The 23,106-nt window shown below is 40.2% G+C and overlaps 1 protein-coding gene across 1 annotated transcript in view; it reads right to left on the bottom strand.

Moving 5' to 3' along the window:
- The window catches only part of LOC125694254 (kinesin-like protein KIF20B), a 92,850-nt gene extending 70,217 nt beyond the window's left edge, over nt 1-22,633 (bottom strand). The window contains exons 1-24 of the mRNA XM_048947207.1: nt 22,478-22,633; nt 21,920-22,006; nt 21,636-21,752; nt 21,303-21,441; nt 20,738-20,922; nt 19,264-19,312; nt 18,477-18,674; nt 18,031-18,142; nt 17,483-17,554; nt 16,873-17,019; nt 15,326-15,488; nt 14,207-14,461; nt 13,075-13,214; nt 12,396-12,543; nt 11,557-11,824; nt 10,991-11,052; nt 10,662-10,781; nt 9,761-9,923; nt 6,433-7,636; nt 5,855-5,993; nt 5,083-5,205; nt 4,612-4,669; nt 3,829-3,954; nt 3,433-3,572 (exon numbers count right to left, since the gene is read on the bottom strand). Coding sequence (XP_048803164.1) covers nt 3,433-3,572; nt 3,829-3,954; nt 4,612-4,669; nt 5,083-5,205; nt 5,855-5,993; nt 6,433-7,636; nt 9,761-9,923; nt 10,662-10,781; nt 10,991-11,052; nt 11,557-11,824; nt 12,396-12,543; nt 13,075-13,214; nt 14,207-14,461; nt 15,326-15,488; nt 16,873-17,019; nt 17,483-17,554; nt 18,031-18,142; nt 18,477-18,674; nt 19,264-19,312; nt 20,738-20,922; nt 21,303-21,441; nt 21,636-21,752; nt 21,920-22,006; nt 22,478-22,633 — 4,371 coding nt within the window. The remainder of the gene's footprint in view (nt 1-3,432; nt 3,573-3,828; nt 3,955-4,611; nt 4,670-5,082; nt 5,206-5,854; nt 5,994-6,432; nt 7,637-9,760; nt 9,924-10,661; nt 10,782-10,990; nt 11,053-11,556; nt 11,825-12,395; nt 12,544-13,074; nt 13,215-14,206; nt 14,462-15,325; nt 15,489-16,872; nt 17,020-17,482; nt 17,555-18,030; nt 18,143-18,476; nt 18,675-19,263; nt 19,313-20,737; nt 20,923-21,302; nt 21,442-21,635; nt 21,753-21,919; nt 22,007-22,477) is intronic.
- Between the last annotated feature and the right edge of the window lie 473 nt (nt 22,634-23,106).

Below are 23,106 nucleotides of genomic sequence, written 5' to 3'. Positions count from 1 at the left end.
ATGGCTGCTACTACTGCCATAAATGCATAGAACTGCTACTTTACGAAAGCTAGCAAAGTTAGAAATCCTGCAGGGGAAGAAAACAAGTTCAATTTGCTGTGCCCATTTCAGTGGCTCTGTAAATTGTTTTCCGGGTGACTCATTTAATCATGAGCCACGTCATAAGCATCAACGAGAGGAAAGTTTTCAACAGCAAATAAGAGGAATTCATCACACAATGGTTTCAACAGCTTTTATTCCTACCAAAGGCTATGAAAACAGATGATCTGATCACCTTGAAAGGGATAAACAAAGCTTGAGAATTGTGTAGAGAACTCGAGACCTTTTCCTACTCATTCCTTATCAAGATCAGTACAACTACAACATTTTCAGATTTGAAGTTGCATACTAACCTCAGATTCATTTAATGAAGTGACACTGCTAGGACGTCGAGTTGATGAATAATTCCCTTTAGCTTCACGTCTTCCTGGAATACTTTCTTCATCTCCGTTTTCAGTTTTGCTTTCTTTTTTCACAGCCTGTAAACATTTAAAATCAGTAAAGATCAAGCTGTGCAGCACACCTCCAAAATACTTTGAGTTTTCTAAAGTTCCAGTATAGAATCTCAAGCTCAGACACCACATGAACAAGTAAGTTGAAACACAGCACAAGTCTGTGAAGGCAGTAACATCCATTCATCGTGTAACCTTCAGATTCACCCTATTGGGTCTCTCCAACAGCCTCATTCAGTACTCTACCTCCAAAAGAGACCAAGTCAGATGTTATAAAGCCTGGGGACAATTGTGGTTAATGCGTTGTTTTAATTCCTTTATAAAGTCATCTTTGTCAGCCAGTTCTTTTCTTAACTCTTCTATCACAGTTTCATTATCCTAATAAACACCGTACAAATTGCTGAGTTGCAGGATTGGCAAAAGGAGCTAACACACACAAGCAGCACTACAGTTCCTTAGTAGCAACCGTTTCAGAATTGCAGGCTAAGGCAGTAAGCTAATCAAGAACATTAACATTTCATGGTTTTGTATGGTCACTGCTACAAGTGCAGTAGTCACCTAATTGCCTGGGAAGATGTAATACAATATATATTGAATTCTTTTCTTTTCTTCTCCTCTTGTGCTTCAGCCTCTCTTAAGATACAAGAATAAAAAGAGTTTTTATTTGTTCACGAAGACCTCTGTACTGTGAGAATTGTCAGCAGTTGTAGGGGAAGTTTTGTTATGAGCACAGCTCCCATCCCACAGAAGGAGATATCCAAACATCCTCAAAAAAGCACAACTCAATTAGTCTTCTGTTTAGCTTCTGAAGTTCCATGCTATTGCTTAGATTGGCTGTCCTGATTTAAAGCTGGACAGTGAAATAAAAAAGGCAACTTCCAGAGATCATTCCCCCTCTGCCTTTGATGCTTCCCTGCATCTCTCTTCACATCTCCTTCCGTCTTTCCATGCCATTGTAGATACTAGCTCAGAGAAAACAAAGAAAGTAAGAAACCTGAGACAGAACTACTATCTGACCAAGTATTGAGCCCAGCTTGGGACTAAGAAACGCTGTGAATTATGGGAAAAAGTTACAGACGTCCAGACTAACCTTAGGATCAAAAGCATCAAACTGACGTCCGTTTATTTGAACTACTAAAAATTTGGAAACTCTAGCACTAACAGAAATCCTGTTTCTGAAGAACGGAAGTAAAATCTGGTGCTTTTTTGGTTAGCTGCACTGCACACGATGTCAATACGACAGTGTTTAAGAACAGAACTACACCCAAAATACAAAGAGCAGGCATAGCGTTTTGCAGAATTTATGGGTAGCCAATCAGGCGGGAACAAAAGAGAGCTGACCTTGCTTGAATCCTTTAAGGCCGATCGTTTCAGTTCTGCTATTTCTCTCTCTCTTTGCACGGCATTAGCAGCCAACGTTTTGAGCTGTACTTCCAAAGCTTCTACTAACTGATCTCTCTCTTCACGCCACTTTTGAAGATCGCAGTCCTTTTCCTCCAGCTGGGCAACAAGTCTTGCCTAAACAAAGAAAAGATTATCGATGAACAGCACTAGCACACACTGAAGGGTTCTTACAGTTTGGTAGGTAGCACTGTTTTACAGTCTTAGTAAATGTATGATCTCTTCAAGATCCACGGGAGCTCTAGAACTACTGCACTACAAACTACAGAAGCAAAACCATGCTTCTACTAGACAATCTCTGTTACTGTCCTTGTGAAAAATTATCATTGGTATTATTTAAGAACCTCCACTTTGGTTTGCTCATTTAGTGATTACTAACAGTACCGGTCTCCTCACATCCTCTGTGCTGCTTGCAGGTCCAGAAAGTCAGGACTAACTACTTCCGGATGCAAAAAAGGTTTTGTGCACCATACAGATTTACATGTTTGAGAAGTTACATGACAACAGCTCAGTGAACAGCTCAAGCAACCACTTTGTTATCAGTCACTTCTTGGAAAGTGATAAGGGAGCAAAAAAAAGGGAGCAGATTGACCCAGCAGTTTTATTCAGTATCTGGAGAGAAGTTTGTGGGGTTCCTTTGGAAACTCCATTGCCTTTTTCTTCCTTATAAAGGCTTAGAGGCCTTCTGTGTTCCAGAAAAGAAAACAAACAAATCCTATTGTTCAAAATGTTTTCTTAGACTCATTAAGCAGTAATTTATTTGTCAACTGTAATTTTCTTATTTAAGTCCCACGTACGTTACATTTCATTACGTAGTTAGGAAAGCTTTGTCTTTTTGTGACCCTCCTATTCCTCCCTTTTCCAAATCAAGCAGTTCTCATACGGGCTTCATAAGAAAGCAAGGGGACTTGGACAAGCTACTCTTACGTGCCCATACTGTTAGTACTTGGCGTGAAGTTGTCTCCAAACTACAGACTCTGGATGACTCTGCCAAGACCTCGTCACTTACAATTTCTGCTTGTTGCTTTCCGTGCCGTTGTCGGTCCTCAGCAAACTTCTTCATTTCTCTGTTGCGAAGATTCTCAGCTTCTTTTACCTGATTCAGGAGTCCTTCTTTTTCCTCCAGCCACTTCTTTCTATCAGTTTGATACTTGGCCTCACTTGTCTATTTCAAAGGAATCAGAAATGAAATACTAAGTGATTAAGGAATAAAAGTCTTAAAAGCCAGGACGTCATTAAATAGACTTGTTTCTTCAAGAAAATTAAAATTAGACCCTCAGCACAACAAAAAAAGGCTTCCTGGCGATAAAGCTAGGTGCTGATTTGGATAGCTTATACAAATTGCCCAAGCAACTAATAGAAAAACGCTTTGACAAAAAGTTATAATCTGCTTTGAGTTAATATTCCTAGCTGTACCTCGTCCTTATTGCACACTGCACTGCAGGTTGTACAGGAAGTTTTCTTCATCAGTGTAACAGTTTACTTTATCACGTTATAAGTAGTCTCCTAAGTTGAAGTTACAACTTTAAAGTGAAGTTACCTTCAGCTCTTTTTGCAGCTTTATTAATTCTGTATGGTTTTCATTCACGTTTGCCTCTTCCCTTTCCCTGTCCTTTTGCTGCTGGTCACTATTGCTCTGGTTCTGCAGTTCTCTGCATCTACGCTTCCACGTCTCCAGTTCTACTCAATACACAAAAAGAGGTTAGACACCTTATGGTTTCAAATGTGTATTTGAAACACCACATTAATGACTTTTTACTAAAGCCACTTAGGTTTTGCCTGCTGTAGAACAGAGAAATAACAGAAGCTTTTAACAAGTAGAAATTTGTTGTTTACTATGGAACATTAATGCCCAAGCCAAATGAAAATGGAAGTGGCTATCACAATACATCTAAAGCACTTATGCATCACTGCTCCTTTTCCACTGAAAGATTACCTGAAGCTAATCTTTCATTCTCTTCTAACTGAGCTTCAAGCGCTTGATCTTGTTCAAGCTGAGTCTCTTCTTGTTCTTCTAATGTCATCTTCATAGCTTCAATTATTTTTTCTCTTACATACAGATCTGGAGGTTTGAAAATTTACAGATGAACTCCCTATTAGTTCCCGTTATCCTTTCCCGAGGAGTTTTCAAGTCGAGGTTCCCCCATGACCAAAAGCTCTCTTGAAAGAAATAGAGCATCTCTATTGAAATATTCACATACAGATACATACAGAGTTCTTAAGTGACTCTCACCAACTTGTTTTAGGTGAGAATTCTAGTGCTAGGGACAATCAGAATATGGAGTTTATTACATGAGAAAATGACTGTAGTTCAACTGCTCTAAGTTCATCCTACAGCCTACAGAATCTGTTATTGCAGAACTTGACATTTCAGAGGTTGAGTTTACCTCAAAAGGACAACTAAAACAGCACATGAGCAGCAGACTTTTTAAAAAGCACTGCAAATCTGCACTTTCTTGGAGACTTCTCCCAAATCTGCTGCTTTACTTTCAAGTTTACTTGATAATAGTCATACAATAACATTTAAAGCAGTGCGTAACTATTAAACATCTAGTTTGGAGTTTCTCAAATCATGTTTTAAAATATAAAAGTGTAAGACTCGCCAAAGTCATTAGCGATGTGACAACATTGACATGGATACTACACAGAGATAGAGAGAGAGAGAGAGAGAGAGAGAGAGAGAGAGAGAGAGGGAGAGAGAGGAAAAATAATGGCTGACCTTCACGTATTTTCTCATATTGTCTGGTGACTTCTTCCAACTCCTTGTTATTCAACAGCTCCTATATTTCACATTGAGAGAAAAGCATACACAGTAGAAACAAGCAAATTTTTAAGACAGCCTACAATCAGTCATTTTTTCATAAAGTACAAATAAGCATTCAAGCTGATAAGAAGGGTTTGAGATGAGACATTTCAATTAACATACAGAGATGTCACTCATCAGAATCAGGTTATATGCAGCTATTAAACATGTATTTACTATGTAGCTTATTGTATTTAAAGCAATCTGCCAGCACTCTGCAATGACAAATTATTTGAACACCTTTCATGGTCTATCACTAATTTCAGTTGGCTACTTTCATTTTACCCCAATTTCTGTAAGCTTTTTCCTGTGCTTGGAATACTCGCATCATTCGTTTAAAAAAAAAAAAAAATTATGAGCAAGGAAATTTTAATGAAAGTCATGTACCTGTCTAAGTTGCTGGATAGTAAGCCTTTTGACATCCAGCTCTTCACTGAACTGTTGTTTAATCTTTTCAAGTTCATCAATTCTGTTCCTCAGAGATTTCTCCATAGAATGCAATAAGGACACCTGTAACATAAGTAAAGCACACAGTTATTTTAAGACTTCTGTAAACCAAGTTACCTAAAACCATTTTTATGCCTCAATTTTCCACCCTAAACACTTCCAACTAACAATAACATTTCCAACTCAGTGCATGCAAAATCACTTGTAAAATATCTACCTGCTTAATAACTAGATTATAATCATTAATATCATTAAGATGAAAATAAAGAAAAAAATATATATATCCCTCATATCAAAGAGCCTCTGGAAATCAGTCTATTTCTCGTCAGGTAAATACCATTTTTCTTCCCAGTTATCAGCACTTTCCACAAGAGTCAGGTTTGAGGTTTTGGAGTTGCCACAAATACCAGAGGCAAGGCTACTGTTACTACAGAGATCACCACAAGTCCCCCTCCAGAAGCCGATTAGCCATTCTTTTCACAAACATTATTCAAGACTACCAACAAAGTTTACTTTCCTCTGTTCGTTATCTTTATGAAACCATGTCTTGACTTCTGGTCTCCTCTACAGCTTCAATGGCAACATTCACTAAGCGTTGCTGCTTGCCCCACCAGCGTGACACATTTTTAAGCTTCGTAGGTAAGGTTTGAGCAAACAAGTTCTAACAACAGAAAGCCAAGCACAATCTTCTAGAAGAAACTTGACTACAAACCTCGCTTTGTACTAGCAGAATTTGTTTCTTGGCATCAGGAAGTTTGTCTTTTAAGTCTGCATACTCTTCTTCTTTCCTCTGCAAATCTTTTTTCAAATTCCGCACAAGGACAGAGCTCTCAGCAACAGCCTTTTTAAGCCTTATGTTAAAAATAAAGAGACAAAGAACATTACTGTACGCATCTCATGGAAACAGCATTTGTGGCTTAATCCAGGCCCTGCCTGCTGGTATCCACTTGTAAATAGAATCTTAGATCTATCTAGACCAGTGGCAAGATTTAAACAATTACTTTCAAATTTCAGCTTGCCTCTCATAATCAGATTCTGAAGCTACAAATACTTCAGATTCTGTTCTGAGGGATGTACAACAAAACCACCAGAAATCCCCAAGTTATTCTTTGCTTCCTTGCACGCTCCTGGTTTCCCTTTGAACTCAAGTAGCATACCAAAGCATCCTAAAGTAGTTGCTTGGCTACTGATAAACATGCAAAAGCATTAAGTCAAAGGGATGTTCACAAGAACGAGTTTTAACTCTAGCTCGTTCTCAAAGGGCTGTAAGTTATCTCAGGAGTTACTTACGATTCTATAGTTTGCATTTTCTCCTTTTCACTCTTTTCCTTTTCCCAAAGAGAGTGTTTCATCCGCTCCAAGCTGTTTTTCAGCTGCACAACTTCTTCCATCAGATTTGCTTTTTCATTATTTAGCTCTTCAACACTGATGTCTTCATTAGCAGACTTCTCCTGCAGAGCTGCCATAACTGTTTCTAGATTTACAATAACGGATTCCTTTTCCTTAAGTAACTCTTCGAGTTTTGTCACGCTGCCTTCCTTTGCTCTGAAAGCTTCCAGGAGACATTCAAGCTCTCTTATTTTTACCTCACAGTTGGCAACTTCCTCCTCAAATTGTGCAATTACTCTGTGATCTTCCGCAGCCTTTTTTTCAAAGTCCCAGGTTTTCTTTTCTATTTGCTCTTGTAACTGATTCATAGGATCTTCTTTCTGACTACCTGGATTTGTAACCTCGCTTAGCTTCATTTCAAGTCGATTATTACAATTCTCAGCATCTTTCAGTCCCTTCCTTAGGCTTTCAACATCTTGAAGCAGTGCTTCGATCCGCTGACTTTTTTGTGAGGAAACATCAATAATATGTTTGCATGCTTCCCAAATCCTTTCAAGACCGTGGTAAAAGGAGCGGTCCTGTGCAAGATCTGACATAGAAGAAGCCTGTGACTGAAGGCATGCAGAACTAATTTGAGATCTCTCTGGTTCATCTTCCTCAGAGCCTGAGGAATCCTCTACATTGACTAAGTCAGTATCGATAGCGTAGGACTCTAAGTGACGTCTGTATAAGTCACCTAATTTGGTCTGCACTGCTTTTACTTGTGACACTTTATCAATTATGTTTTGTTTGGCAGCTTCTATGATGTTATTTAGTTGAACATTTTTTTCTTCCAGCCCCATATTTACAGATCTCTGTTCATCCAGCTCAGAAGCAATTTCCCGATACTCAGCTTGACACTGCCGAAGTTGTTCACAGAGGTCAGCAGCTGTTTCTTCAGAAAAAGAGAGCTTAGTACGCAGGCTTGTGACCTGCTTACTGAGATCTTCTTTTTTATTTTCTTCTCTCCTGCAATGCTCTTCAAGCACAGCTAAGTGACGTTCCGAGGTTTCAGATCTTTCCCTCAGTGCTAGTACTTCCATATGGTATGCAGAGCACTTCTGCTTCATGTATTCCATTCTCTTTTGCTCTAGACTGCTCTTTTTCTTTCTCTCCTTCACAACAACTGGAAAAAAAACACCACACAAAGAAAAGGAATGCAGCTCACGTTGATGAAAATCAATATTCGGTAGTAGTTCAAAATACCAAGTATCAACTACTAAATGAAAAACTGTCTTAACATGAAAGCCATACCCTCACATCTTGTGGTATTTGAAAGTAAAAATGGAGTTAAAGCCCTCTGAACTCGTAATCACGTGCCTCAGACTTCTAGACATAGTTTGCAGCAAAAAGCTTTCAGTCCGCAAGAACGCTTTTACTGTGGCACTACTCCAACCTTCCACTGCACACTAGTAGAACATGTGGTTAGTTTTAAGAAACATGGGAATGAAATAGATAATTCAGCTATATTGCTTCCACCTTCCCTGCTTCAGCAATCCCTATAACACAGATATATCTAAGAGGTATTAGAAAGTTCTCTGAGAAGTTTCATTTAAGCTCATGGTGCTCTTAGTTTAAAAAGGTAAAATCCGGGAAAAGTTGATCACTTCAGTGTGGGTATCTGCTGCCTCCTTTTTTTCAGTTGGTCTCTAAACAACTTATGAGGATTCCTACTTCTGTCCACACCTACTATTTTGCATAGAAAGCTTGCTCAGAGAAAGGTACACATTTGCAGACTCAAGTTTCCATAAACATTGCATTAGCTTGGGGCTGGTTTTTCCTTAACTAGTGAGCACTAACTAAAATTACATGCATTTTCTTCCTATCAGAAGTGACTCCTGCTGTACTTCTTCCTTGCTTTAGAATCCAGCTACGTCCATTAAGTAATATGCATACTTTGCTTCAGCCTTTAAAAAATAAGTCAAGACTTAAATGACTAGGGATTGTGACAGCACAATATATTCCACAGAAATTTTGTAGAGTCCTGTTATTACTACAACCACAGAAAAGCAGAACTTTGTAGCATGCACACACAGCCAGCATTACACACAGATACACGTGGATTGCCTGGAAACGGCCTCTTAACCAATCCAACAAGTTCCATAGACGGCCCCCAAGTGATTTAGAAGTCGTTCTGAAGCAACAGCAGTGGCATCTTCAATCCCAAACCAGGTTTTGGGTTTTAATTGCTCCTAGCACCTCTAGCAAAGGTGAGTAAAATCCTCCATTGGAAGACTTGGAAGTAATCTAAATGCTTTGTGCTGAAATGTACAAGCAAACACTAAAGCAAGAGAAGTAAGACTGCAAGAAGGTATGTGATGTTTAGTCTAGAAGCTCCTTATGCACCAAGTAAGGAAAAAGCATGATCCCAAAACATGGGAAACAGGACCTAAAGCTCAGTGAATGGTGTAAATACCCTGAACTTCAATCCAAGATAACCTATCGCCTCTAATGAAATTTTGCTCACGCTACTAGGATAACTAAATTCTATAAGAGAATCAGCACAACACACCTGTGCTCATTGTTACATTGTGTATATTTAATATAGTGAAAGAAAATATATTAAACAGTAATTGGACACTTATAATACAAATTAAAAAAAACCAACATTCAACATGATTGAATAGTCAGTATTTCTTCACAGAAAACTCAAGGCTGACCTTGTGAGTATCAGTTATCCATTTTAATTCCTAGCTGGAAGAGTACTACCATTAACTTTTTAAATGAGAGCTTCAGTCATATGATTATAACAAGCTTACTACAATTTGAAGTACGACAAAGTCCACATCAGCTGTATTTCCCTTCCTCTGTCTCTGGTAATACAAATATACGTGATACCATTCAGTGGTCACGTTATTTGGCATGAATACTGGATCCTAAAGATGGCAGAGGGAAATCATCCAAGAGAAGCGTTCTCATACAAACAAGGCATTGCTTTCCTCTCTTGCACATATTTCGCAAGAGAAAGGCAAGTAAGGAAGGGACTACAGCTAAGCCGTGGATGAGGAAAAAGCAGCAAAAAGGAAATAAATAGTGCAAAAAGCTTTTATTTTAAGCATTCAAAAATGAACAGCATAGGACCTTCTGCAAAAGGGATATTTACATTACAGTTACTTCTATTGACAGAATAACACGGGATTTTCTCCTCATACCATAAGGTTGCGCTTCACAACCTTTTGCTTCCATTCCAGAATAGGAATCAATTTGGTTTTTTGGAAGACCCCTGGTTCAGCGATGGAAGAAACTGTACCTTTCTTTGGAGGTGGCTCTTCCACAGGAGGCTTATCTTCAAAACAGCGCTTTCTGCCCACTTCCAACTCACTTTCCTCACGTCCCTTGAATCGGCTGCTTTCACTAGCTTTATTAGAGTTCTCATTTGCCAGCTTTGTTTTAAAAGTAGTTATAGTCTTTTCCTGTATTGATATAAGACCAGTTACATTGAAGCTGAACAAAAGGACCACTTAACGCACAGTAATCTTCTGTAGGCAAACATTTTCACAAAACTACACAGCTGCAACGTTTATCCCGTGACCCTAAAGATGTCAGTTACAAATCCCAGCAACAGCAAGAACAGGTACACCTTCAGATAAGGACGAGCACAATACTCGGTGCAGTATACAAGGGAGAGCAAGAGCCTAGCAGGTTACAAAGCAAAAGACTTGCACACAATCAAGAGGAGTTTACCAGAGTGACAGAATTAACTATAAATGCTTTCAGAGCTACTTCAGGCTACCACACATCAAGGTAGAAAATGAAGAAAAGCCACCAGAAGTGGTATGCACACACACTTCTAGCCAAGCTACTCTTCACATACTCAGTAGCTTGCAGTACATTAGTCAGGAGAGTTCTATTAACTGCGTAGAATGTAGAGGTATCCTGGCCATCCACTCATACTTCAAACTCCGCTCAATATACTCCTACTGCTGCTCTTCCTTTGATGTAGGAGCGTGAGGTAGCAGTTGGTGGAACACACTGATATTTTTGTTGCTTGTGTTAACAACAACTATCTTCAGATTAACCTGAATTGTTTACAATTTCAAACAGTACCAGCTTCATACAGAAAATCACTTTTACAGAAGTGAATGCATTACAAGCATAGGGTTTGGGATGGGTTGTTTCGGTGTAAAGATAGTGAGATGGGCAAAACTCACATAGTCCTTCACTTTTTCTTCTAAATGAGATCTCAAGTCTTGTAGCTTTGTAATAATGGCATCTTTCTGCACCACGATGTCTGTTAGCTCTTGAATCCTTTCGTTTTGCACATTCATTCTCTTGGAAATAAAAACAAAAAAATAGTTCAGTCATCAGCTTCTAATGCAGTGTTAAGTAGCCGAATTGCACAATGCATTTTAAACGCAAGTTCAGTTTCGCTAAACTTGGTGAGAAAGCTACTCCTGGAGCCTACTGGAACAGCATTTTAAGCTACCACAACTTGGTTTTAAACAAATAATCCTACACAGGATTTTCTTGATAAAGTTACCTCGGTTGCTTCTTTCAGTTGCTCAACAGACTCATCCAATTGAATCACCTTCATTTCAAAGTCTGTAACACACAGAAAAACTGGCATTAATAAGTAGCCAATAGGTAGTTCATTCAGTAATCCCAGATGTTCACAGGCATTCTGATGCTGGAGAAAATTTGAAGAAATTAATTCATTTGCACGTGGCCTGCAATTATAGGAGTGTTTCAACAGTTGTATTTGTTGGAATGAAAAGGTTGCATCAGCAAGATGTAAAGAAGAGCAGGGATTACAATGTAACTGCAAAATCTACACAGAGACATTTAACCCCATACTTCTGAAAGCTTCAGCCTGCTAGCTGCAGCCTAAGCGGAAAACACATGAAATAACCAAGAACCGTGCAATTGTTCAACCTGAACACATGCACAGAACAAACAATCACTTCATGTTGCACACAGGCTTTGTATTATATACAGGTGATGGTTCCAAATGTAGAACATCTCCTCTACTTCCAGCTCAAATTGGTTATTTCTAATTCGGATTTGTGAACTATTTCTTTCTTCTACAAATGGCATCACACAGCTCACCTTTGTTCTTCTGTCTCAGCTCTTCCTCAGTTTTCAGTAGTTTGGTGTTTTTCTCTGTCAGCTCTTCCTTGGTCTTCATGAGTTCAAAGCCAGTTTTTTCCAGCTGCTCCTCAAGCCGACCAATAGCTTCCTGTGCATGCTCCAGGGATGCAATGTAACTATGTGCTGCCACAGCTTGCTTTTTAATATCCATAACATCACGCTGCAGAGAATCAAGAATGCCCTCAAGATCAGCACAGGTGTCACGCACTGCGCTATGTTCTCCACCCTGGAACACAATTTCTTGTCAGTTACAGTTGGTGGATAGCTACCTACGCAATAGCTGTTACTTCTACAGATAGTTTGGATAGCCACTGTGAAGTCAACCACCTAAACAGTTTTTAATTCCAGCTTCAAAGCCCACCTTGCAAGTTCACGTGCAACTTAACAGAGAGTTGTACTGGGGGGCGCGGGGAGTGGGAGATATGAATTGGCAATCTAGCAACAGCTATTATATTTTATAGTATTTGACGACCCACTATCACACTCCTTTCTTATATTACCACAGATACAACTCCTGCAAATTTAACCTATAAGCTAGGATTCCCTTTTTCCTTGAACACAGGGTAATTTTTCGTTTTCTGTTGCAGAAACACAAAGAAAAGCCGTCAAATTCCCAAAGCTTTCTGAAAGGCTCAGCAACCATTCGTACTAGATGAAGAATAGATGCATCTTGCTCACCATACAGCAACACAGCCTGCGTTTCCTCGTGACCAGCCTTTTAGCTCCCTAAGACGCGCCCATACCACTTAACTAGTAAAAAGGAAAATATTTAAGAAAAAGCAAGAACGAAAAAATACCAGGGGTTCAGCTTGTTCGCTGCGAGGCAGATTCTTTAGTTTCTCTTCGCCTGGGTTGTCAGCATAACCACTTACAAGTTCCTTGAAAATGTCAAGGCGCTTTTCAGAATTTTCTTCAAGCCGTTCTCGTTCCTGGGAAAGGCATTCTCTGTAGAACAAAAGACAGAACATACGTCAGCTAAAAGCCAACCCATCTCAACCGCTACGTTATTAGCGCAGTTTCTTGAAAACAAAGATGTTTCTCTATTTTGGCACCACAGAATACTACACAGAATATTACTGCTACACTGACATAGAAATGTATTTCCCCACTCCCCAAGATCTGATGGAGGTGAGGGAGAGCAGCAGCAGGTGACAACAGATGCAAATGTTTACTAGAAGACTTCTTCCTGAGCTCCTCAAGCCAGAAAAATTCTGTTTGCCACTAAGAGAGCAGTCAGTAAAGATACCCTCCTCACCTCAGCCTCCAAATCAAAGCCTTTCCTACGCCGTATTTCTCCTACAATCCACCGTCCAGGTAGAAACTGATTTCTTACCAGAGACCAAGTAAGAGTAAAAGAGCAAGTCCAGCAGAATAATAGACTATTCTTCCATCCAATCCAACTCTCAGTAACACGGGAATACACCCTCACCTTTCCTTTTCAACCAATAACTTTAAGAGCGTTTAAAGCTAACTTACTTGAACTCTGTTTCCTGCTGAGCAAAATATCGGGTAAATTCTTGGGCCACTTCATCACGAATTTTCAGTTCCAGCAGTAACTTGTCCTTCTTCTCAGCAATAAGTTGGTTCTTCGAGTCTTCCACAAGACTCAGCAGTGCCTAGGATAACAGCACTATTAAGTTTTTCATCAAGCAATGGTTTCGCTAGAACTGAGTTTTCTCCCTTCACTCTATTTGAAAATGACCTCCCACTTCTTTTATTAACTTATTCATAAACAGAAGCATTCACATTTGGTCCTAGCTCAATAACTTACAGGCTTGCTCAGGTAAGTCATTTGCCAAGAAATCTAAAGCAGATAACTTATATAGAATTCAGCTGTTACTTTGCAGATGCCCTTTTTTTGGGGGGGGTGGGTGGGGGAAGGGGGTGGTGGGAGAGAAAATACTAATTAAATGCTACCAAAATATTCTCAAGCCTTCTGTTCCTGCCTCTTTGCCCAATCTAGAAGTTACTTTTAAAAGAAGCAAAGCAAGGTCCTAAAAGAGAATAAAACACCTGTATCCTTGCTATGTACTGACCACAAGAAAATAATAACACATCTGCATGCCTCACTGCTCTATTTCAATTTGGACACATTTCACACAGCTTCCCCACACAAGACACTAAGTCACAGTCATTCCAAATTCATCCACAGACAGGAGGGGAATTACCTCGTTGAAAGGACAGATAACAGCAGAACAAGGGCAAAGGGTTTTAAGTTGAGGGAGGGACGATTTAAGTTGGATGTCAGGGGGAAGTTCTTTACAGAGGAAGTGGTGAAGTGCTGGAACAGGCTGCTCAGAGAGATTATGGGTGCCCCATCCCTAGAGGTGTTCAAGGCCAGATTGGATGGAGACCTGGGCAGCCTAGTCTGGTATTGAATGGGGAGGTTGGTGTCCCTGCATGCGGCAGGGGGGGTTGGAGATCCATGATCCTTGAGGTCCCTTCCAACCCTGGCCATTCAGTAATTCGGAAATTCCACTTAGTTCTTAACATTGAATTTAGGGACAGAAAGGGTGCTCAGAACGAAGAGGAGGGAGATGGAAGAAAAGAAGGATGTTGTTACAAGCCTCAGGGATGCACTAATTCTTAAAGCAGTCTGGGCACTTACTGAATATTCTTCTTTCCCTACCAGGACTTTATTTTCTTCGTATTTCAGCACTGTTTCTTCTCCTGACTTCTTATGTTCTTGCTCCATCTCATAGTCATCATCTTCCACTCCATCTTTTTGGGTCCGGTCCCACAGAAATCCAGTGCTTCTCCTTGGGACGGTCATTTTAGAGCAACAAGGCGTTGATGACCGACTGGCTGAGTTCGGGCCAAATGACTCATCACGAGGAGGAACAGATGCATCCGTTACTATAACCTGCCCAGGAAATAAAAGAACAAAGCCATCAGTATTCCTTCAACCTTGACTAGAACTTCCAAGAGGGACCTGCTGTCATTTCCTCTCCAGAGCTTACTACTCCCTTGGCCTATAGCCTTTGTTTGGTCACTACTTCAACCAGTTTTCAAGAAAGTAGAAAGGAATTACTGCAGACTCCAATCCTCCCCTTAGTCTCAAGACTATCACTAGCTAAACAACGTGCAAGAACTGCCACTTCACTAAGCCACAGGTTTCTGCTATTGCTTTCAGTTACCAGTTGCACTCAGTGCAACTGGACATCATCTTTTCAGGTCTTTGTCTTGCACAACCACATCACCCTCATAGGCTGCTCCTTCTACTTTCCCACTTAACCTCCTTAGATACGGCCACAATCCGAGGGCACACATCCACCAATCACGCTTCAGACAACAAACTGCCAACGCTTCAAACACTTCCATCAAGCCTGCAGCACTGATCGGACACTTTAACTTCTTCAGCCTTATATCATGACTCTCATTCCTACCCATTCTGACTAACCTCCGCTTCTTCCCCACTGAAGCCTCTTACGGCCATAACACAGCCTTTCAAACTCTTTGCTGCTCCATTTATATTGTCAGGGCTTGACCTGAACAAGAGTCAAAATTACAACACGTATGGGCTAGCTGGATTTGCTTTCCTGGGTGGGATCATATTTTGGGAAGAGAGGAAAATTAAGTCAATAGTGGAGAATTTCCTCCCAATATAACAAGTTGCTTCTTGTTAGGCTGAATACCTTTTAGGAATAAGATTCTCAGAAGAGAAGGGCTTCCGCCCTCACACCCCAAAGAAGCACAACAACCCCAGGAGAGACTACAGCACACTCACTTTTTGTGCAAGAGCTGAGAACCTCAGCACATTGAACGTTTCATCATAGGCTGAAGCACACTGGCTGATGTTTACTAACATGTGTATCTTCCCTTTTCCACTGAAGAATCCCTGAAGAAAGTGCGTCAACTTACTCTCCCGAAACGGTATGTGCTGCTGCACCCTTTGGAGACAAAAACCACAGCAAAGCCCATTACCACAAGTTAACAACTTCAGTTCAGTGTACGAGCTATCCAAGTGGAAGACAGCATATTAATAGCGGCAGTAGTCCTTACATCAGTTTGGGTTGTGGGCGGTTTTTAATGCTATCGCTTTTTGCTAGTCTGCAGACAGGTTGTGTGGTTGTTCCAGCTACTACGCAGCCTTTATCTTCTTGGACATCGCACGAGAATATTTAAAACAAAAAGTACGTTCAACATTTGGCCTCTGTTAGGTCACACGGCCTCACATTACCTTCAATTCTCTCTCTCCTTTCTCTTTCCCTTACCATCTTTGCAAAAACGGCCTATCTACTTCTCAGAAAACAGTTTCTACTTGTAAGAAAACCTCACCTCCCTGGTGAGGTTGCCCACTGCACTCTTGACAGCTACTGAATTCTGCAAATAGTGCAAGAAAGCTTCAGATAGTTACACTGCTGTCACAACACACACACAACCCATAAGCAGCTCTACTGCAGGAGTGCTAAACAAGAGTCGTGTTAAGAAAATGACTATCAAAGTCATCTATCAATATGATAAGTGATTAAGCTTCAGCACATTTCTTCTGAGTTGTTAAGATGTCAAGTGATCAGGACCAGAACATAAAACAGTTCTGAATACATCACAGCTCTTCAAGAAGCAGCTAACTTTAAAGGCACCCTTCTTACCTAGAAAAGAAGGACCGACGAGAGACTAAGCCTCTAGCTAGGCCTATTTTCATCTTCTTTAAAGCACAACAGAATTTGAGTAGGCTACCAGGCAGAGTGTTAGCAAACAAGAGAATTTCTTAAAGCACACAATGGCATTTCCCAAGCACAGAGCACACTCAATCTGTGTGGGAGAAAGACATCTTGAAATGAGAATCTACAGAGAAAGCTGCTTCTGAGTGTTTGCATCCAGCTGTGACTGTAAATAAATACTACATCCTTTTAAAATACAGAAAGTTCTGCCTGCACTCACTTAGAGCACAACCGCAGACAAAAGTAGCACGTAGGCTTCTCTTCTGTCTGCATTATTGTGGAGATAATAGTGAAGAGAAATTGTCTATCTTATCCCAGGATTTCTTTGAGAAGGCAAGGCCAGAAGAAACAATGTTAAGTTGCTTAAGTCCACGATAACATGTTCAAAGATTCAGAACTTAAAGGCTTATTAAAACAAATAAAAAATAAACAAAGCAGACAAGTTTATAGACCACTTTGTTAGATCAACAAGGCTTCACACAACTGCAGAAGTCTACGTATACTTTTCACTCATGCCTTAGTTTTGTACTCTGCATTTTAGACAATAGCTTAAACGTTGCACGCAATACCTGAAATCCACATCTGGTTTCCAGTTTGTACAAGGACTTACTTTGACTGCTGACTGATCCTGAGTGCACTAATACACTTGCTTAGAGTTAGGAGAGACGTATTGATATTTCCACTCTCTTTCAGCCTATCACCTTCGTTGCGCGTCTTGGTATACCTTTCTGAACCAGCAAGATCACACAGGGAGAACCTGAAGGCAGATAAGGAAAATTAAGTTTTCTTGCCTCGGAACGTGCCCTGATTATTTTCATTTCTAACACAACCACTCCTCCCAAAGGAAGAATTTCTTGAACCCTCCCATGCTTTTTAATGTTGCTTTCCTAGCAAAGCTGCACGCTACTTCCTGCCAAACGCTTCTTCAACAAAGCTTCCATTTTTCTGCCATGCGCTTCTTTCTGAGGACTTAACGTTAGTTCAGAAGTCGAGTGGAGCAGGATAGAGGAACACTGTGCTGAACAGAGGGCACAAGATGCAGAACAGCACTGCAACTGGATGGTTTAGTACCGTATGACGATAGGAAATGGGGAACCACCACTCATACACGAGGCTCCATCAGGGAACACTGAGTACGTAGCCTAGTATCAATACACCAACACTGAAAACAACTGACAATTTCACCCCAAAAGAAGAAGGGACCTTTGCTCTGAACTTACTCATTGACTCGTGTCACTCGTGGCATTTCAAGGTCTTCAATTTTTAGTAACTTGATGGTAAATATACTGTGGCTAAAAGGAGACATTTAAAAACCAGTAAGGAGAAATGAAGCAAGATCAATAGTCAGAAGTACATATATATTTTTACAAATCTACAACATCTAGTCAAAACGCTGCTGGATCTACTTGAGATTCAATTAACTTCATAATTCTACTGGATGCAGTAAGCCTTTTAAAGAGACTTTTTTCTCAGCTTGTTTTGCTTTTCTTCCCTCTCCCAAACCACCAGTACTTAGACAGAAGAAGGCTTAGTTATTCTGCTGAGAGTTTTTGATGAAACAATTGGCTTTTGTACACGCTTATCTGCTTGAAGGACTAATCCATCTTGCTTCAAGCACTAGAATCACATGCAGTTACAGGATATCTAATGGAACACTCGATATCAAGCCTTTTTAAAGCCTTCTGCCCTACAAAAGCCACAGGCAGTATTTTCACTTATCCCTCTTCCCCACACCATCTTATACCCAACCTCAGACAAAGTCTCCCACCTTCGGCTGGAGCAAGCATTCAGCTTTGGGCTTCCAAAACTCCGGTGTTTCTGTCCCAGTTTAAAAAGTCTAAAAGCTTCTTCACAATCAGAGACCTGAACCCACTGCAGACCTTTCAAAAGAAGGAAAAGTGACTTTGGGAGCTTCATTAGCAAAAGGAAAAGTGAACAAGAAATGAGGTATACAAACAAAGAATAATACATTTAGGCAACACAAGAAAATATTGTATTAAGTCTGCTTCAGACACACGATAAGCTGACGAGAGATAGGACTAAGATTCTTCCTCCCATGGAAAAGGACAAGATACAGTATGCCTCTGCATTCAAGCAGACATTTCTAGAGCTAAACTGAACACATTTAAGAGTTTTCTATCTCAGAAGAAACATTATTACAGAAATAGCACTTTCCCATGACAAGCTTGGTGATTTGCAAAGCACTCCAGTTACCTTTCACGTAAGAATATCCCTTGATGTCTAGAGCAAGGCCAAGCGTCTTTTTTTTCTTGTCATCCGACATAGGAGCCAGTAAATCATAAAAACATTCGTTGTAAATCTCAAGAAATGAAACCCAAACAGAGAACTTTGAGAAATTATCTAGAGATAATCTGCTAGATTGTTCTGATCCTTTTGAGAGATTTCCTACACCTGCAAAGTAGAAAATATTACAAGTCAATCTAGAGACAGCAAAACTAATTGCATTTAAAAATAAGTAACGACTAAGATTACAGCAGCCTTGTTAATTAAAGAAAACTTTTCCCAGGCAAAAACCACGGACATCCCCCTCCTCCCATACACACACAGAGCATCTGGAAGTCATATGCTTGCCCTACACCTTCGCAAAGACACATCTACTTGAGAGCTTGCTTTTTCACTTCCAAAACCTAATCTAACGCGTCTAGTTGGGTTAGAAATATTCTGAACTCTTCAAAGGCTTTTTAATGTAGTTCTTAAATGCCCTGAAAGCCTGTCAGAATATCACTAGGAATCTTATCACAAGCCATTCTCTTTCTCTTCGTTTTACTTACACCTCGTGCTTAACACCAGGTTAGGCTAGACGTCCAAGTAGTCTCCTAACCACTTCATCCCTTCTGTTTTCTGCCCAGATGTCCTGCCCATTATTCCAATCCATCACAAATAAAAGCCAAATAATCCTTTTATTACTAACATTAGCCAAGAGTCAGTTCTTGACCTTAGCAGTTAGAAAAGCTTCTGTATTGTTTAATACAAAACATACCCTTAGAATCAGCTGGTGCTTTGCCGTTAGGGCTATTGCGATGGTCTACCTGCAAAAGAAAAGAGAGACTTCTGGATTTATTACTGAAGTACAGCACCAACACACCACCTGTTGCCTGTTTGGTTTTCTTGTTTTTTTGTTTTGTTTTGTTTTCTTCTTTTTTTAAAATACAGCTATATGGCCCTCCCAGAAAGCAGTACAGCATAGTTTCAATATGCCAACACCAAAATCCTGGCTGTACATTACAATTGCTTCAGTGCACTCATACATTCCTGTGTTTTTACCTTACTTCTCATTCCTGGCATTTCCTTTACTGTAACATACTACAGCTCGCCGATACAGGGGGGAAATGAAAAAATGGAAGAGAATCCCAAACTGGAAGGAGTTACTTAACAGAATGATTTCCAACAGCCTGGTTGTAGTCTGCATATTACCCTCGATTTCATCAAACGAGGATTCCTGAAGTATTTTTCTTTTTGTCATTTTCATAATTCAGGACTTCCATATCTTATGGCTTATTGGGTCAACTCTTGGAAACTGAAGTTAAGGTAGAATACTTTATCATTTAGTGTAGGTAAGCAGCTCATTGCTTCTTAACACAGGCTGTCAAAGTCTTACACAACTGAAATTAACTCTAAACTTTGTAAATATACTATTTTCTTTGTCCAAACTGCTTAATAATATAAAATGGTTCCCAACATCCAGAACTTATGATGTTCACACACGCATTATCAGTTCCCAGGCTACAGATTCTGAGTGGTGTTTTTTTTTTCCTATTAAAGCACAAAAGTAGAAAGAAATTCCCATCTACTAAAGTGAAGACGAGGAGTCTCACCTACCAGACACAGTATGCTTAAGAAGAAAAACTGGGAAATTTTCATCTACACAACGCACACAGATCTGGCTTTGGGTAGGCAGCAAAGCTTGCGGCTACTCAGTTTATCAGGTCAAGTGTTCTACCTACAAACATGGCACTTGAAACCAGAGGAGGCACCTCTAGCACATGATCACATCTCATCCTACTCCATTAGAGAGTTAAGATCAGCATACAGCTGTTCACTGCACTTTCTTTCCACATCCTCACTAAAGCTGGAACAGTTTTACACAGCTTTGGTTCATGCACATGTAGAAGACAGGTGTTGTTTCCCCCCGCCATACTTACAGATCATTGCAGCCAGACTTAACACGTGCCTGGGCTCTCAAAGTTATTCAGAAAGAGTCTGACTGCCACCTGCCTTTGACGCACACTTAACTAACTCCTCAATAAGATCAATCTAACTCCACAACTGAAATACCCCACTATGGTGTGGCATGCCACTAAGAAGATGCTTCATTCTTTTTCGACAGGAACAGAAAGATGAATAAACAACTACGTGAGAACACACAAGCCTCTTTCATCACACAATGCACAGGATCACACTGAGCTCTCTCAAGACGCATGTACTCATCGTTTCTTTATGAAGTAGTCTCCTACCTCTTTTGTCAGACGAAGCAAGGAATTTTTAAGAGCAGCTTCTTCTCTCACTTGGTCTTTGGTCAGTTTTAGGTAATCTCGCCACCGAATAGGTTTCAGATCCATTTTTGTGTACAGCCTTCCTCCAATAGTTTTAAACAACATATCCATCGTCCTTGGCAAAATACCAACATCATCTTCTGTCCCTGTAAGCAAAAGAAAGGCCCCAGTAATTATCATGAGCAATGTACAAAGTGAACAAAGACGAAGATAACTGATTTGAATCTCAAGGCACGCACAAAGAATTTAGAGGCCAGTTACAGTCTGAAGCAGCGTTTGCAGTGTTACTAGTGAAACACAACCCATTCCTTAGACATTACAGGGCATCACTTGAAAACAGCCAGGGTGTTCTGCATCAGCTTCGCCATAAGAGAAGGGGGAAAAAGAAAACGCTGCAAAATCCCACATTTAACAAATATGCAAGCTTTCAACTGTTTTCGAGGCTTCCTCCCCTCTCTGAAATAATCTGAAGTAAATCCTGCTTTAAGAAACTAATTCAAGGGAAAAAAAAAATTTCTACTCTTACCTTGGAATGTGTAGGTTTTCCCAGCATTTCTAACGCCATACGTAAAAACAAGGCGATTACATCCTTCTAGGAAGTCTAGCACTGGCTGCTTCACTGTACCTTCAAAGAATTCTTCTTGAGTTGTTTCAGGTCCAAACACCTGAACGTTACCAAGAAGCTGGTTAATCTCTTTAGATTGTTTAAGCAATCCTTACATACTTGTAGGAGTCAGATACACGCTTATAATCATGCAGAGAATTCTTAAGAGAAGCTTGTTTGTTTTATATTAAGTAACAGAAGACAAGCAACATCTTCCACACATAACTTAGAGGCATTTAAAGAAAATTCATTTACTCGTGAAAAGCTGAATTTCTGTATCGCCTGTCCTGCAGTTTTGTCAGTCGGTCGACTCCAGGAGCTCTTAGGGGGTTTCAGTATAACGCTTGTTGAGTCCTCAAGTGAAACACACCCCTATTAAAAGGAAGCACAAGTAACGCAGGCATCAAAAGTCTTTTAAAAGATCATCATAAGGGGAAAAGAAAACAAGTATACTTTAAGGGTTGTTTGTTTTCTTTTGTTTGGTAGTTTGTTTTTTTTGTTTGTTTGTTTTTAGTGTTAAGATTAAGTAAATGTCCTACCTGAGATCCATTTGCTCTTTCCAGTGCTGTGAAGGGCTTAATGCGCAGGCAAACTTGTATGTGTCCCCTAGGCTCCAAACTAGACCTCTGAAATGGAAAGAGCTGGAAGTTACAAATCTGACTAGATCCTCTCTTTGATGATTAGCACATTTACACAGCATTCTTGTCATCAGCCTGTTGTAACAGACTCATTTGATGACACGGGAAGCACGAATATTTCCCTCTGTTTTCACAAGTGCTTTGGCCCCTGCTAAACTTCCTTGTGAGAGCCTAGAGTTTCAAAACAAATAATACTGCAGTACACTCATGTACTGCATTCAGGCCAACTATAAGCACAAGTCTTCCATCACTCTGCTTCTCTGAAGTGACGTCAGCTTCACCCACTGAGACTGGGGCACCTCACAAGGTATCAAAGCAACACACACACACGTGTCTATGCACAGTCTAAAGGCACAGATGACTGTCATCTCTTCTTTAAGATTCTAATTCTTCTTACCAAGAAAAGAATGAAGTTTCTTTTACAAGATCCAATTAATTTTAATATTGAAGCTTTCTTACCCGGCTCATGTCTGAGCTTGAAGAAACTGAACTAAACTCATCAGAGAGATTTGTTTTTATGTCTTCCACATTTACCAGTCCTGTTCTTTCTGGAAGCTCTATGCCAGCTACATAGGATGGTCTCAAAATGTTATCTTCTTCTGAATTTGTTTCCATTCTGCAAGATGATACAAAAAGAAATTATTCTTTGCTCTTTCAACACATGATGCAGATTTCCTAAGCTCAGTTAGGAAACATGAGACTAAGTGATATCTGCAGTTTGCTTTGTGTGTGTGGACTGACTCTTGCTCCGTCTTCCTTTTCTGTTCTACTCAACTTTATTTCAAACCCACAAGTGTAACCTTTTTCCTATTCTCCCCTCCATCTCCCTACAAGGAGCAAACCCTGTGGTGCCAAGCGGCCTGTCAGACTAAATCACACCACAACCGCCCATCGGGAAAAAGCCTTTTGCATGTAGCATAGCCTTGCTAGAGCCATGATGGCTGATGGAAATAGTCACAGATACCATTTAGAAAAAGCAGGCCCGCTCCACATAACCTTTCCCGTCATCTCATTTTGCAGTTCGAGTCTCCTTTTGGAATAGAAGCTTATCACAATAGAACATTGCAATGGCTTATCCCTGTGGCACC

Source organism: Lagopus muta, chromosome 5 (assembly GCF_023343835.1).
Source record: "Lagopus muta isolate bLagMut1 chromosome 5, bLagMut1 primary, whole genome shotgun sequence".
Taxonomy (NCBI): domain Eukaryota; kingdom Metazoa; phylum Chordata; class Aves; order Galliformes; family Phasianidae; genus Lagopus; species Lagopus muta.
Note: the sequence above shows the minus strand (reverse complement) of the source record. Positions and strands in the feature narration are given on the sequence as shown.